The 17,345-nt window shown below is 34.9% G+C and overlaps 1 protein-coding gene across 1 annotated transcript in view; it reads left to right on the plus strand.

Annotated features, from left to right (window-relative positions):
• Positions 1 to 17,345, plus strand: part of FMN1 (formin 1) — a 180,708-nt gene that overhangs the window by 127,693 nt on the left and 35,670 nt on the right. Inside the window, exons 13-14 of the mRNA XM_064460024.1 lie at positions 1,468 to 1,588; positions 15,258 to 15,350. Coding sequence (XP_064316094.1) covers positions 1,468 to 1,588; positions 15,258 to 15,350 — 214 coding nt within the window. The remainder of the gene's footprint in view (positions 1 to 1,467; positions 1,589 to 15,257; positions 15,351 to 17,345) is intronic.

A 17,345-nucleotide genomic window follows, 5' to 3' on the forward strand; every position in this document is an offset into this window, starting at 1 on the left:
TTTTATATGAAAATGTTACCATTAATTGATTATTTTTGAGATTAAGAAGAGGCCTTTAACTAATCTTTGAATCTAAGACTAGTGTAATTTTTCACAGCCCTATGTCTGGTTGAATACAAATAAATTTTTTTTCCCTTTTTTTCTTTTTTTTTTTTTTAATTCTTACATAAGGATGTTGAAGTGATGAGTTAGTAGTCATAAGTATTTTTTCCAGGAGTAAGACTCAAGTGAGGACTAAAGTAAGTGAAGATGGAGTTGGACTAGATGACCTTTGAAGGTCCCCTTCCAACCCAAACCATTCTCTGATTCTATGATCTCTAACGCTGGAGGGTCTGTACGTTAGGAGCCTGTGGAACAGCTCCTGGGGCTGAGCTATGGAAGGCACAAAAACCTAGCAAATATGTAGATCTGTACATTTTCTTTCTTTTTTTGTTTTTCTTTTTTTTTTTGGTGAGGCAGGGAAATAAAGTGTCATTATCTTATAAAAAGCCTCTTAACAAAGTAACTTTGACTAGCTTGTAATGTTTCTCAGTTCTTGGGGTATTGACATATGTATTCTTTTCTCCTTTTTTAATAATGCTGAAGCTAATGCTTTCTGATTAATTTATTTAAATATTTAATGTTTCTGCAAACTTTCCAGTAGAGTTTAATTTTACTTCAGGGAATTTTGTAAAACAAACCAGTTTATCTTCCTGGGAGCAAATGGACACTGTGCAAATGTTATCCATGATACATTTTTCCCCCCTGAATATTCATATCTTTATAATAATAAAGTTATTTTTTCCTTGTTCACAAGACAATTAGTTCCTTTATTACAGACTGAAATCTGTGCACAGGTATTATTTTAAATGCACTACCGTATGCTTATACAATGTGATATTACTACCATTTATATACTTTACTTGTTAAATTTTCACTGGAGATATTGCTTTGAACCTTGTAAGGTCTTACTGTGCTAAAAATAGTGTATATACTTACAGACATCAACCCATGTGATTTATTTAGCCGCAGAAACCTTCAACTGTATATTTTTATCTATCTAAAGTACTTCAGGCAATATATAAATATTGTTTTCAATTTATGCTTAGAAAAGTGCGTGTATATTTAATGAATTGGGAGAGAATGAAACCACAAACCGTTGGCATAAGATCACTTGTTGCATTAAAATAGGCATTCTTATTATCTGTTTTTAAGGAACATCTAATCCCTTATCTAAACCTTTATTGATATAAAATGAACTGAAATGTTGTGAGCTTAATGTTGTTTCATAGTTTAAATTGAGCACAGTTTGCTTTACAACATTCGTCTTAATGATACATATGTTATTTTGGCAAGAAGGGTTTAAAATACATTATTTTTACAGCTTTATAATAGTGTTTCATACATGATGTTTCAGAAAAAGTAATTTATTTCACTGCAAATGCATTCAATTTTCATAGTGGCCTGTTTGTTTGTCTGTTTGTTTAGGAAGCAGGAACAGACAAGAGTATTTTTCCTTTACCAGAACCACAGGATTTTTTCCAGGCCTCCCAAGTTAAGTTTGAAGACCTAATAAAAGACTTAAGGAAACTGAAGAGGGATCTAGAAGGTAACTGGGAACTTTCACATTTCTTCTGCTAACAACAAAGTGCCATTTAAATTGTGACCTTTATGAGGTTTTCTTATTGCTAATTAGGTTTATAGTGTTGATTCACTTAGAGTTTTTACGCTGTGGCACAAATTACTCACATAAATTAGAAAAAAAAAAAAATTCAAACTCGTGACTTAATAAAAATGAAAGTAAAGATCCTGAAAAGTAATTTTCCTTTTTACAATTGAAAGGCCCCTAAAGAAATCTTTCTGAAATTTTCTTTAGTTATGTGTGAATTTTCCTCTGGCTTCTCCAGAACTGTGTGCTTAACTGTAGATATCTGTTAGTTCCATAACATAAATACTTTCTGCAGTACTTGTATAACAACAATTTAACAGCTAAAAGAAAGAGTTGAATACTATTAATGTAGAAATAAAACACAGCTTGCCAAGGCATAGCAAAGGGAAATGGAAAGCTCCAGTTCAAAATATTTTCACCCTGGGACATAAAATAAACATTTAAAAATGTTTATTATAAAAAGGGACTCAGAAACCCAACTCATCTATCAATCAAAGTAGTGAGTGGAAATAAAGTAGGAAGGGCTGCTCTCTAAGTGTTCCAAGGAGTTTCATTTTTATTTTGTGCTTCATATGACTTTCTAAAATAAATCCAGCAAATGATGGCTGAATATTTTAAGCCTGTCTTTTTTGTTAAGGAAAAGTTGCTACTTTTACTGAACTAGTTTTGTGTAGAAAATGGAGTTTAGGGAGAGAATCTACCTAAAAGCCTATAAAAATGTCTCCATTTACATTTACATCTCTGCATCAAAATGGAAGAGTCCTTTTAGAATCGGAGTTGAACAATAGTTGGTGGGTTTTTTTAATGTAAGGCAATGAAAACTGTTACGAAATAATTTATCCTTACAGTTAGAAATCACTGGATTAGGTCGCTGCCGGCTTTAGGATAGTTTCAAAGGTTAACAGTGGTAGGAAAGTATCAGTTGTTGTTTGTTCGACCCAGGCATAAGTGAGTGCTCTATCTCCTCTCATCACTTGGCCCTCTAAACCCCTTGGCCTGCCCTCTTTTGGGCTAGTTTGCACAGAAACATGATCTGTGTTTGATCTTGTACGTTTTCAGCATGTACTCCTGCTGTCATGCATCTTAGCCTTGCAGCCTGCACTGAGGCTGAGACATTCACATCATATTTGTTCTATGTTGCAAAGACACAGACGGCACATAGGAAAAGCTAAACACTTTAACCAACTCTTAAAATAAAACCTGCGGCTTTCTTGTTATCACCGATTTCTATTTTCTAAAAGAAATTTCCTTAGGTATTTATAGAAAAATGAGAAAAATTGTTATCTTGAGGTTGTTTTCATAATTTTCCTTTGTAAGGATGTATTTGAAACCCAGCCAAACCGATTAACAGATAGAGTTAATGACAGCAGAGATTTAAAACAAAAAAAAGTTGTGGAAATGTTTTCAGATGTCGGTATTTTATCACTCAGAAATACGCAGCAGAATTATAACAAGCATTCCTGTCATTAGTTTCTCTTATATTTAAACCAAGAAACAATCACACATACAAAAATGTTGTGTCTTTCGAACATTCCCTTTCAATTTTTTTTTCTTCAGATAATGCTGTAGGTTTTGGGTTTTTTTAAATCAAAATTTTAATTGAAGAGGTTATAATTTTAACACGTACAACAAAGATTTGATGAGTCTCTGTAGTTTATTGTAGCCATTAAAAAGTTGTGGCTGCTGGCAGAATACCAGTGAAAGTCTAAAGCTGAAACAGATGTGAGTAGCAGAAACCAAGTCCAGAGAAGCGTCGGGCCCAGCTATCCAGACAGGCGCGGCCCTTCAGCTGTAAATAATTTGAACAATATTAACTGGGGCTGCCTGTGTTATAGGGTACATTGGATTTATTTCACAGTTTGGTTGGCTAAGGTAGTCTTAAACAGATTACCTTGGAATTGGGATGAGACAAAGGTAATAAATGAAAGAAAGGTTTGCTTGTGTGCCATTAGGGGACAAACTAAAGTTCTGTTAGTGACTTTTTTTCCCTGAGATTTGTACAGAATGATTAAAAAAAAAAAGGTAAATATCACCTCTTGTGCCTGAAATGGCAATTTTGATAGAGACTTTCATAATAGTTGTCATTTAGTATTTAAAAATATTCTTTACTAGTTATCAAGGCATCAGTTTATCTTTCTACCATGGATATTAACATAGGAAAGAATGAGTTCTCGTGAGTGGCATGTCTTAATGGTGTAAACCTCTGGTTTGAAATACCTAGACACCGTGGAACCAAAAGTTCAAATCTAGATGGAGCACAAACCCTTTCATCCTTTTCAGATAAACAGATTGAGTTCCATACAATTTGCTATTTTGAAGTCTTTCAGATTAGACTTCAAAGGGACAGACTAACGTTAGTCTAAAGGGATTAGACTACGGTTTGTTTCAAAAATTCAAACAAATTTTTGGAGAACCTTAATCCAACAGGTTTTTAATACATATTCCAGAACAAACTTTGTAATCATGAGCATTTTTAAGTTAAGGAGAATTATAAATAAAAATATGCACTTAATATAGGCTTTTAAGGGGAAAGAAGTGCAAAAGAATGAGATATTAAATAGGGAGATGAAAATTTTAGAGTGAAATCTGGTTCCACTTTAAAGTCACAGGAAAAATAAATGTTTTCTGTAAGGTCAGGTTTTCATTCCAGGTCTGTATAGTCAGTGTATTTCCAAGGTTTTCAAATATTACATAGTCGCATAAGCAGATGCATTTATTCATTTAACAGGTATTAGCTTTCCAGTTTATATTTACGGAAAAAAAAGTTTTTGCTTTGCATCACCATTTTAAGATTATAAGGTATCTTAGTCCTCGTCTGTGGCAATTATTTTCACTTTTTCCTTTCCATATGGCAAAACATGGTTTCCCTTCTCATCTGAACAGTGCCACTTGATTGGTATTCTTTGGAATAAGCACAGAATGTTTGAAATGTGTAATCATAAGGAGGTTTTTAGAAAGAAAGCCACTTTACCCAAGTATGATAGACGTGTGTAAGTTTTACCAGGAACCTTTTCTTCATCTGTCTCCGAAGTTGAACAATCGTAATTATTCAGAATTAGTTGCATTGTAGATTGTTTCCGTCTGTCATACTCATTGCTCTTCTTTGCAATACAGTTTGTAAAATTTTAAAATGCTCCTCCATTAGAAAAAAGAAAGCAATATTGGATTCCCTGTATAATTTACAGTAATGTTCATTATCATTTGTTAGTATTTTTGACCCTAACAACTGAAAGAGCAAAGTTATTTTTTGAATGGTTAAAAACTGAATCCAAGGTAGGTCCACTCTGAATACTTTCAAGAATCGCACCTTTATTTCTCATAATTTATTACATGTCCTATGAATTGTAACATTCTGATCCCACTGAAAATCCATGTACCTTTTGCTTTCACCTTCTTTCATGACTGCCAGTAGAGATACTACTTGCCATTTTCATACTAATATTTTTTCAGTACTGTATATATATGTTTTAAATTTTTACTGGCTTAACTGAGCGTATATGAGTATACATGTAGGTGTCTACACACACACACACGTGACTGGGAGAAAATAATTATCTAAAATAGAAACAAGACTTCATGGATCAGCTACCTGTAACGATCAGTTGGATTGCAGTACTCCAGGAGACATGGTTTCAAACTGGGGACCTCTTACCCTAATTGTTGACAGATCTGTATCTTGCATAAATATGTTCCCCCCAACTTTTCCACATTTAAGTAGTGGAACTTCATCACACCTTCAGCTTATGGCAACCCCATCTTGTAAAATTGTATAACCCTTATAAAAAGAGCAACAGGGAAGCAAGTGAAAACTATTCATGAAAACCTGAGAAATGGCAGTGCTACATTGGCTGTTTTCACATCGTTTTTCATACAGGAGCACTACAAGTATCTTAAAATCAGAGAGAAATGCAGGTTGTTTGGTTGAAAGGTACCTCTGGAAGTCCTGTGGTCCAAAGCCTTTGAGCGGGACTAACTTCACACTGAGATCAGGTGGTACAGGGCCGTAGCCAGCTCATTTTGAATCTAAGGATGGAAATTCCCGCACCTCTCTGGGCACCTGTTCCAGCACTGAATCAGTGTCTTCAATATTTTTCCTTATCCCTTGTGAGAATTTCCTGTGCTGCAACTTGTGACTATTGCTCCTTTTCCTTTAGATGTGCGCTTCTAAGGAAAGCCTGGCTCCATCCTCTCTATAGCTATTCATTAGATAGTTGAAGCAAAAAACTAGATCCCCAGTTAGCTTTCTTTTTACCAGGCTGGGCCTCTGCCTCTTCTTCAAGTGCTTATTTTTATTTTCTTCTCAAATAGCAACATGACAATATATGTGTTCTTCTTCAGATATGAATGTGTATGTGAATATATGTGAATATATTTATACTTTTTCCTAGAAACAGATCCAGTCCACTGGATGTGGACATACAAAATGTTAATGTCTTCAAACGGAGTTAAAGGGTTTTGCAACAAAATTAACTATAAATCGTTTTCATTCTCAAGGTTAATTGATGTTTTCAATTAATGAATTGGGACATTTTCAGCTTTTGTGGAATTTCTGTGTAAGCACAGATGGAGAAATTAATTGAATATGTCATTATGTATTCAGATGGAATTATATATTTAGTTCATATCTAACATGGCCTTAGATAAAATCTGGTTTATGATATAGAGTTTTAGTATAATCATGATACAATAATTATCAATAGGACAATGATTACAGTGTTGTGAGGTTTTGTCTGTTGTTTGATTTGCTTTATAGACAGTAAAGTTGCTGGATCACAGCATGAAAATTCTAAATATTATACAATTTTGCGTGATAACATTCTAAATAATTAGGTGGATCAAGAGATATTTCTCAGTAAAATGCGATTGTTTATTCATTACAGGAGGATAGTATTCAGAAAAGTGTCAAGGGCCTTTTTCTAAAATATTTGCAACCAATTAAAGCCCTAGTCTAATTTAAATTAAATGTTTAAGTCAATTTAAAAGTGGGATGTAGACATCTGAGTCAAATACATGTTCTAGAAAAATTTTCCAAGCAGATGCAGAGAAGTTGTATGATACTTTCCAGGAACTAGCCACTTCAATTTTCTCCATGTTAATTATACTTTCAAATTTTAAAATTCACCTTACAATTTTGGAAGCGCAGGCAAATAGATATTTGAACTGGCTGGTGGAACATGAGGAGCCAAAGAGGTGCATGTGTTATTTGTTTCGAAACCTCCGTTAGCATAAATGGAGCGCATTGTTTTGTACTGGGTGAGAATCACTGTATTTTTGCCTTGTCAAATATATTTTGAAGCAATGCAGAATGGTGTAAGGAAAAGAGCAAAGGACGGCTTTGTACAGGAACAGTTATTTTGGTTTCAAGAGTTGACAAAATGACACTCACTTCCTTCTCAGGGTTTTCTGACCTCTTTTTGAGTAGTCTCTTGCCTCAGCAGGATGAGATATGTTTCAGGTTGGTTTGATTTGGCGAAGATACAACACAGGCATTAAAAAACACATTTTGTATATGTGCATTGGATTCTATTTTACAACAAAACTAACATTTTGACAGTGTTCCATTGGTAATGTTTGTGTGTGAATACATTAAGTGGAAATGTTCCTAAGTGGATCATTTCTTAAAATTCCATTAGAATTTCTAGTTTGTGATAATAGAGAATAGTATGGAGTGGTTTTAGTAAGATTCAGAAATATAATAGAGGACCAAAGGAATGTTTTAGAAGAGTTTGTTCCCTGGAAGCAGATGTCTGCATGTGTGCACAAAGGCAAGGGCGAAAGCTTTCTGGGGGTTAAACAATGCCATGCTGTTAGATTTTTCTTTTATATTTTCTTCTTTGGCTAAAGAATCCGTGGAAATTTCTTGCTAAAAATCATTCTGCAAATGTTAAGATTCTAAAACGGATCTTGGAAATGCCACAGTTAGGATTTTCTGTGCACTTTTCTTATGTGCCCTTTAATAAAAAGAAATAAGTGTGTGTGTGTGTGTGTGTGTTAAGCATCAGTTACTGTGTCGTGTACATGTGGGAACGGGAGGAATATTGTCCCTGTCAGTGTGTGTGATGGATAATGAATGATGTCGTTTGGAGCGCGTGTAATACCAGCATCGGGAGCAACAGTGACTTCATATTTGTGGATCTCATCAGCCTTTCCTCTTTGCGGGACTGCGCAGTAAAAGAAAAAGCAGATTTCGGCTAGAATGGAGGCAGTTGCTTTTGTATTTACTGCCAATGATCAAAGATTGAAAGAGCATTAATTCAGGCAGTGGGATACAAATTAGTAGTCGTGAGGCTAATTAGCACTTTGGGAAGTGTTCCTGCTAATATTGTAGGTAGTTTATGAATTTACATGATTTTAAATCTAAGCAGGATGCTCTAGCTGAACCAGAGCCGTAAACTTGGTAGAAGAATTAATTAGGTGGAACTTTATGATCTGTCTTGCACAGAAAATCGGAGATCCAGCAGTACAGAGGGAAGGAGGAGATCCCTTCTCTGGCCTCTACAATTTCAGCTTATAAACATACTTTTTCAGCCATTGCCCAGCAAAACTCTTCTATCTGATCCCTTGTCCAGTATGCTAAGTAATAATGTGTTTGTGTGTTTGAAAGGTCTTTTTTTTTTTCCCCTAGCACAGTAAAAATCTTAGTTCATCTGATTAAAAATATCATTGCTTTTTCTTCAAAATGTCATCTTCCTCCAAATTAGCCAGGCAAGACTCGTCAATTTCAAAATATTAATTTTTTTGTACTGTTCAGACAGAAAGGAAATGTTCCTGCTTCTCAGCGGGTTCTGTTAGTGCATATTTCTACACTCCTGACAGATCTTAATGGTGTGCTGTATGTTTGGATCTTGACACTAAACCAAAACTTTCTACTAATAATGTGTGCTGGAATCACTTAAGGAATCTTACAAAGACTTGACTGGAAAATTATGAGGGTTTAGCCATTATATTCATTTATACATGCTATTGAGGCCCTTGCAGTATGCCTCTCTGCTGAAGGGCGCGCTGAATGTAAACTGCCATTTTAGTCAGAATACATTAACCAGAGTCTCAGATATGTTGCTATGGTGTGAAAATATTTAGTTTTACTAGAAATCTGTGTTCATTTTGTTAAATGTGTTCTTAGGAAACAGTCTTAACAGAAAGGTTTTAAAATTATTTATAAAAAATGTTGATACCATTTGACAAAACAAGGAGAGAAAGAAATTTTTCTTTTGGGTTAGTTGAAACTAATATAGGCCTGCCAGTTCCTCTGCATGCCATTGCGTACTGTAAAAGCTCAAACTGTTGTTAAGCTTAAAAAAGACAAATAAAAACCACTCGCAAATCTTAACTCTGAAAGACAAAGCCCGAATATGCGATCAAAGTTGTGCGAATTTCCAAGATGTCTGACTCGGCTTCCATGACACATCCAATAGAACAGGTGAACTTTGCAGGGTGTTTTGTAGGCCACTAATTCAATTATTTCACTTTCCACAGCTTAGGACTTATCACTGAAATATTTTTCTGGCTCATTTATACATGAGAGCTTGAGCACTTAAACAGATCCTTGTTTCTGTGTGTCACAAGGAAAACGTATTTCAAACAGACGAAGATCAGTCTGTTTAAAGTTTTACTTATTAGCTTCCATCCTCTGAAACGGCTTTTTAAGAAAATTGATTTATTAATGCATGAAGAAAATAACTGTGCATAGAAGCAGATTTCTTCTGCTAAAGTAGCTGAAAATCACAGAACAGGAGCTATGCAAGCAATTAATAGGTCAGAATAGTGTATTTAGTTTTATGTGTGCTCACACTTTCTTGCATTTAATGTTGAACTTTATTTAATCAATAAAAATGAAGCTTGAGAATAGAGTACCGCTGCAATTTGATCCTCTTCTACATTTTTCTCAGATACTTTTGTCTCAGAAAACCTTACACCCTACTTCATGGCATTTCCCTCTCTATTTGGTTCAAAGGCTTCCGTATTAGTCAACCCAGCTCTGGCCAAGGTGCTAATGCTTGAACCTTTGCGTATTGCCGTCTCCGAGATGTGTACTGGTTATCAAAGTATGTCCAAAACTGCAAATAAAATACTGCCTCTGAAACTTGCCTGGGTCAGTCGCAGCAGAACCACTTGCAATTAGGAGTTGCCAAAATTCTTATACTGTACTCCTAAAAAATCAAGATAAGTCTCCTCTTCTCCGCATTGATTTAAAATTGTATCCGAAAAGAAAATTTTACTTGCAAAGTTTTAAATGAGCACATGAGCTGTAGATGGCACAGATATAACGGATTGTAATAAAGCGAACATTCTTATATGCAGCAAATATGTATCCAAGTTGCGTGTAATAACAAGAAAATAAAACCAAACCCTGCAACGGTGTCCAACAGGTAAACATGTATCTCCTGTAACTTTTTGTTTACCTTGGAAAGTTGTTTGCAAGAAAAAAAGGTAATAAAGCAAAACCAAACAAACTAAATAATGAGCAAGTTATAGAACACTTGCTGAATAATTTAAATTTATGCATTTTATCTGAAGTTTATTAGATTCTTAGTTGGGTATATAGGGTCATATATATATATAGTGTGTATATATATACTGTAACAGGCTTTTGCACTGTAAAAAATCATGGATCCTTTCATACAGAAATTTGGGGTTATTTGGTGCTACATTGAATTCATTTGCGGTATGGTTTCAAATCCCCTTTGAAACAGAAAAGGTAAGGATTCAGAAAAAAAGAATTATCAAATAGTAATCCTGTCAAAGATAAGCCTGCATTATAAAAAGAAAATAAAATAGCAAGCTTGGCCGTATAACCTGCCAGGCTCTGGGCAGACGGGGGGGCAGGTTGGGCAGCTTTCACAGTGGCATAACTCATGGGAGAGAATGTCACTGACAGGTTTATAGGAATTCATGGTGTTGATACTTGGGTTTACTGTCAGGATGATTCCTGTAAATGCTACTGGTGGGTTCTGGTGAGTAAATAGTTAGTAATTTACTGTTATCAACATCAAACTATTTCTGGATTTGCGTTTACTTTAAAAATGGTGCTTAAAAAATTCCAAATCCTGTCTGATTGACACTGAAATGCTCTTTACGTGAAAGTTTGTTTATGGGCAGTGATTCTTTTGACAGATTTACAAGTGTCTGTAAAGTTTTAAAAGACTATTGCCCAATAGGCATTAAGTGAGAGACATTCTATTTTGTAAATATTTTCACTTATATTGGGGATTTTTAAAGAACTTTTTGAGCCAAGTACTGCATTAAATCTGAAGACAGTGGCAAACTGATAATCAGCAGTTTCCAGCTTTGTTTTAATGTTTTACTAATGGTTTCCATTTCTGTGGCCAAGATTTGCAGTGGGTGAAGCATGATGTACGTTCAACAATTTGTAAGGGCTTTCAAATACTATTGCACAGTAGTATTTTCTTTTTTTGCAATAGGTCATTTAGAAATAAACATTTTTAAAAGGAGCATATTACATTTAATGTCACCAACATAAAATGAATATCAAGAAAATGAACCAGAAGTTTATTACAGTAATGGAGAATTTGCATCTGTTTGAACACAGTAACAGTGAAACAGGTTGCTTATTTTCTCAAATGATTATTTTGGGATGAGGTGGTGAGAGGTGAAGTCTACATGTGCTACCTGTCAGATTCCTCAAAATTCCTTCAGATCCCTCAGAATTTCAGAAAGAATTTTTTTCAGGAAAAAAGCTTTTCAGAATTTATTTGAAAGAAGGAATGCATAATAGGATCCTTTACCTCAAAATCATTCTAATAAAAACCTTGATAAAATGATTTCTTCTAAAAAGGAAAGGGTTTCTATTGTAGTGAATACGAGAACAAACTATTGAAAATTCATGTAATGTTCCTTCACACATGTTATAGCATTTTTAGCAGAGAAAATCAGAGCCATTGATGCAACAGGACTGGACTTTTCAGTTTTAATTTTTTTATATGTTTGGCATGACTTGGTAATTTTTTTTTTTTGTAAACAATATATTTCAAGTAATTTTTTGAGTAAACAAAATAAAAAGAAAATACCTTATTTAACAGGAAATTCAATTAAAGCTACCAGATACCTTCATATTATGTTATGTAGAATGGAGGTAGGTCATAGAGTTGTACAGTAGCCTTTCACCAATATTACAAATCTAGGGTGACAAAGACCAGCTGACGTTAATATGTAGAATTAAAACTGCCATTTTAATCAAAACCTTTGATTTAGCCCTGTCATGAAAATCAACTTCCTCTTCCAAGTGTGTCTTTAGTTGCATCTGATTTGTGATTCCTTTGAACAGACTTCCACCATTCTTTGCCATATCTGTCTCCAGGCAAATTTGATGATGTTCTAAAGTTCTTCAGCCTAAAAGATACATCTGGTTGGTGGTCCTAGCCATCATTTTCTTAAAGGTTTTGGACAAGGAGTTATCATTCTGCACAGGACATTTCCTTATTGAAGGGAAGGCTGAGGCTGGAGAGATTTTAGCGGGAGTACAACATTTCTGAGACTGCAGTTTCAACTGCTTCAGCCAGTGACTCCATACCTATGTGATATAACTTATTTTTAACATTAACAAGTAAATAAATTCAAATTTTAATCAAATATTTCAGTGTAGTTGAATTTAAACAGAATTAGTTAACCTTCAGTTGCCCAGGTACTTTTTTTGTTTGTAGACCAAAAGTATAAGTTATCGAGTGAAGTATAACTTAAATTCAGAGGCAGTTAAAGGAGGACTGAGCAGCGTAGAGCAAATACATTGCTTTTGTGATTAACAGATTTTCACTTCATCACCCTTGTCCTTGATTCCTTTAGCTCAAATCTGAAACTTTCTCAGAGCCCTGCAGTCTATTTTGGCAGTTATCTGAAAGAACTTCAGGAAGTAAACTGATAGATTTTGGTTTTCGATAGATATCATCTAGATAAATATCATCATCAGAGAGAATAATCCGAAGGTCTTTTTTTAAGGTTTTTCCAATAATGTAAATTCTTGGAATTTGCCAGCATTTACTTGACTTCTGTGTCTTTCAGTTTCATTGTTTCAATATGACTTAAACCATGCAAACTGGTATCTCGTTTCATCGCGTCTCAAACTTTTAGAGTACTAATCAGCACCCCTGATTCACTTATTCTGTGTCATCTGTCTCATTTGCTCTTCCCTTCCATGCCTTTCTTCTTACTCTTCCTTTTCCCTCATGCCAAATGTTGATCTTGTTAAGGACTCGTCTTAAGAATTCACTACACAAATCAGTTTTTTCTCTATATGCTGGTACTTCTTGCCCATACTTTCCTGTAGTTTTTGTCATCTGATTAAGGTTAATGTCAGTCATCTTAGTCATCTTTAGTTAAACAAAAAAATTGAAGGGGTATTATATGTGCTTTCTTTATAATTTAGTAACAATTCATCCTAGTCTTGGTCATTTAAATATATTTAAATATTTACATGGGACATATCTGAGTAACCTTTCTGAATCTTGTGTTATTAAAGCTTGTAGGAAGCTTTCAATACTCCAAACACTGCATTACTATATGTTTGAGTAAACACCTTTCTAGAGTACGTTGGAGTATATTTAGATACTACTGTAGCTACAAGCTTATTATTATAATACATATTAATAGAATTATAATTCTGTGTAGATTTATACAAATTTATTTGTATAAGATTATTATAAAATACTTATTGGCTTGCAGTCATTGCAGCCTTACATGATTTGAATAATCATGTGCATTCTGTTGTCAGTGTACCGAATTCCTGAACATAATATGCATACTAATACTTTTACACTTTTGTCATTTTATATTTTTCTGAACTATTTTCTAAATATTCCCTTAGATAATTTTCTGTAGATCTGCTTGAACACAAAGAAGAAACACAAACATGTAGCTGCTACTTTGTTCAAACTTCCAGTCAGTCACTTACCAATACTGCCTCAGTTATTTTGCTAGTTTTTTTTCCCTCTAATGTGTCTGTCTTCTTCCAAAGTGTTACTATTTGCTTGGATAGCTGTAGAAATCTTCTAATTCTCCAAACATGAACGTTAAGAGTACATAAATTTCGTTCAGTGCATGATAACAGTCATGGAAATGTCAAATTTTTAAGGGTAAGAGGCACATATCATAAAGAAATAATCTTTCAAGTTATATAAACTTCCCTGATTTCTAATTTGTTTTGCTTAATTTAATTTATTAAATACACATAACTGAGCACCTCACAAAAGGCTCTCTTTCTCAGTCTGTTATGTTTAAATTAACGCTATATTCTGCCCACTATCCGGCATACAAACAAATATCCATTAACTTCACTCTGAACAGCTTCAAAGGTCTGTCTTATGCTGCAGGTTGCAAGGCTAGAGATTAAAGATAAGCTTAGACTGTAGCCCAAGCCGTTTTACATAAGCTCTGGAGCTCCCCAGTAATGTCATAGTCCTCAACCTACATGAGTTGCGGAGGGATGCTTAATTAAAATATACACTTAGGTAGGAAGAGGTATCTTTTCAGCATTTTTCTGTAACAACTGTCCAAATGTATTTTTGATCCCAGTTAATCGAAAGGCTGCCTTTTTGAGTAAGTCCTAGTGGTCCTGGAGTATTATAGGCACACTACTAGCCGTACAATAAAATGTATGCATCTGATTTCAAGCTTCAGTTGACTTTTTTCACTACACTGCAACCTTACATTCACGTGATGTTTTAATTACAAATTCTCAACTTTTGTTTCCACAGTTTTGTGTTATTTTTGCTGCAGGACGTTGAATTGTATAAAGGTGGTAGCAATAAGTTTCATGCGGCCAAACTGCAACTCTTGGGTTTAACTCCAAAATAAATTTCCATCTAAATTTAGCTTCTTTGGCATTAAGAGTTTGGGGGGGGACACCAAAACCAAAACCAAAACCAATCCTTACAGTAGTTTATAAATTCAGTTGCTAAATGGAAGGTAATTGCATTTTGATTTCTAACAGTCTCATTTCATCTTTAATGTGGAATGCTGGAATCTACAAAGTTTGCTACAAGTTCGAGGAATGTTAAAATTGATTGGCAAATACCTGGAGTTTTTAGAAATTGGCATGGCGTCAGGTCTTAAAATAACAGATAGATTAAATAGTAAAGAAATTGCAGTTAGATATAAGTTAACTTTCCTACAGCCTTTCACTATTTCATATCATGGCCTGGAATTTGAATACTTAAGTAAACTGAATTCCTGCATCTGCATTAGGAAAAATGCTTGAGTATAGGATGCCTGGCAGTGATTGATTAAAATCGGTCCAGATACGAGGCATCCTCCACTCACCACAGAAACAAAGTTTAGGGCTTTAAAGGCCATCTAGAATTTCTGTGTGAGGCAGGCCGTGTAAGGGGCAAGTCTCCGTACAGAGCTAGAGTTTTAGGACAAAGTCATTACTAAAGGCAAATTCCACTCTTTAAACATGTTCAGAATTTTATGTTTGGTATGCTCTACTAGTATCGGTACTTTTTTATTTTAATGTAATTGCTGGATTCCTTAGTGCTTATTTATTTCCATTTCCTTTAAAATGTCTGGGTGAATTTAGATGTAGGCTTCTACAGTGTTAACGTCTACTTCTGGTAGGCGAATATTGCCACAAATGTCTCTCCATTTCTTTTTGTAGCCTCTGAAAAGCAGATGAATTTAGTTTGCAGTGAGTCTTCTGAAGAACATCTCCAGCCCTTCAAGGAGAAATTAGAGGAATTCTTCCAGAAAGGTAACCACATTTTGGGGGGGTGGGGGGGGGAAGTTATTGGCAAATAATGTAGTGATTTACAAACTTCTAGGTAATGTATGCTGCATTAAATATCTGTAGCCTCTGAGAATTCCTACTATTTGTTATGTATTATGTTCTAATATATGTTAAGATTAATGGTTACACAGATCTTGGACATCACTTGTCAAAGATAAGTGTTCTCTTAATCTCACCCATTTCCTATTGATTATTTTCTGCTTTCTTCTTTATCATTATTTGTAGACAAAATGAAAAAGATATTCATCATAGACCAAATTTATCAGAGGGAATATAAAGCTTCAAGTTTGTAAAAGACTAGAATGAAAAATACCCTTCTAGAGAAAGTCCAGATATATACATAAAGTAATGGCATCTTTTATCAATAGTGTGGGCTTATGAACAGAGTAATTCAGATTTAAAGATTTTGTCTTGCGTGAGACAGGAATAGGCATAAGGAAGTGATTTACCAGGGTAGAGTCTGGAGACAACGGGTGAGATCCAAGGTACAATTTGATCATGAGCTCAAGACAAAGTAAACGGAGGTTGCTTTTGTTGAAAAGAACAGTCCTGCTCTCTGCTTTTTCCCAGACTCTGTCTTCCAGTCACCTGCTTCTGCCAGCACCTTCGTCTCTGGAGCTACGCAAACTAGATAAGGGAATAGATCCCCCCCCCCCAGTCTGTAGGGTGACAGACTATTTGGGTAAACAGAATAAGTGCTGCATTTCTGACAACTATATTAAGAATTGTTAAGAATTAAATATTAGAACAGAGCTAGCATTTCTCACAGAAATCGTGAACAGTTTAACAATTCACTGTTTGAGAAATCAAGTGAACTATCGGAATCTACTAATCCAGGCAGAATGTTTGCTTAGTGATTATTCAGATTGTTGTAACAGTTTATGAATTAGCTTAGTCCTTTTCATAAAGATTGTCCTAATGTCATTTTAATAACTTTGTTTCATGAGGCTATCTTATTAAATACTTTGATAAGTGAAAACAGAATGTTTTAAAAGTAGCAGTCCCCGTTAAATTGTACTGTTAAATAAATTAATATTCTTCTTCACCCTTCTCCCGGGCCAAGGAGCTCAATGGATATATTTATTTTACATATTTTTTTCCTTTTAGTTGCAAGTATATTTGGATAGTATTAAAGCTACAGATTTCTTACCAGAGAACTTGTAATACAAAAAAATTATAATGGGAATCTTTGTGTCACTGCAGGACAGTTGTATTGTCTTTCCACCTTACTTAATCGGAAATTTTCACTTAAGGTTTATCAATAACATCAAGATCAGATCAGACCATATATATTTCTACAGAACCATTATGATCTCCAGCATGCTTCTCCACCTTACTTGCAAAAGTATTGTAGCAGATCAGTGTCATTCTATCTTGTATAGATCGATTCATTGTACTGTATGAATTACCCTGTTAGAGCAGCTGAGAAATGAACAGTCTGTATTCTTTCCTCACTCCTGGCCCAAAACGCGTCAGAGCAGAGCCGTCAAAATGATAAACTCAGGTATAGATCTGGACATAATTCAGTTTTGCCCAGGTTTTGTCAAAACCCTGACCAAATGGTGTCTTCCATGATCATATCACAGAATTCTGTATCTCTTATCACACCCTGGATCTCTTGAGGACTGTTGTGTTTGGTCCAGTAGGCAGCCTAACACCACACAGCTGCTCGCTCACTCCCCCTCAGTGGGGTGGGAAAGAGGGTCAGAAGGCTAAAAGAGAGAAAACTCATGGGTTGAGTCAATTTAATAGGGAAAGCAAAAGCAGTGTGCACAAGCAAAGCAAAACAAGGAATTCATTCCCATCAGCAGGCAGGTGCTCAGCCATGTCCAGGAAAGCAGGACTTCATCACATGGAACCACTACCTGGGAGGACAAAACACCATAACTCTGAACTTTCCCTCTTCCTCCTTCTTTCCCCAGATTTATTGCTGAGTGTGATGTCATATGGTGTGGGTTA

This window comes from Phalacrocorax carbo, chromosome 9 (genome assembly GCF_963921805.1).
Source record: "Phalacrocorax carbo chromosome 9, bPhaCar2.1, whole genome shotgun sequence".
Classification (NCBI taxonomy): Eukaryota; Metazoa; Chordata; class Aves; order Suliformes; family Phalacrocoracidae; genus Phalacrocorax; species Phalacrocorax carbo.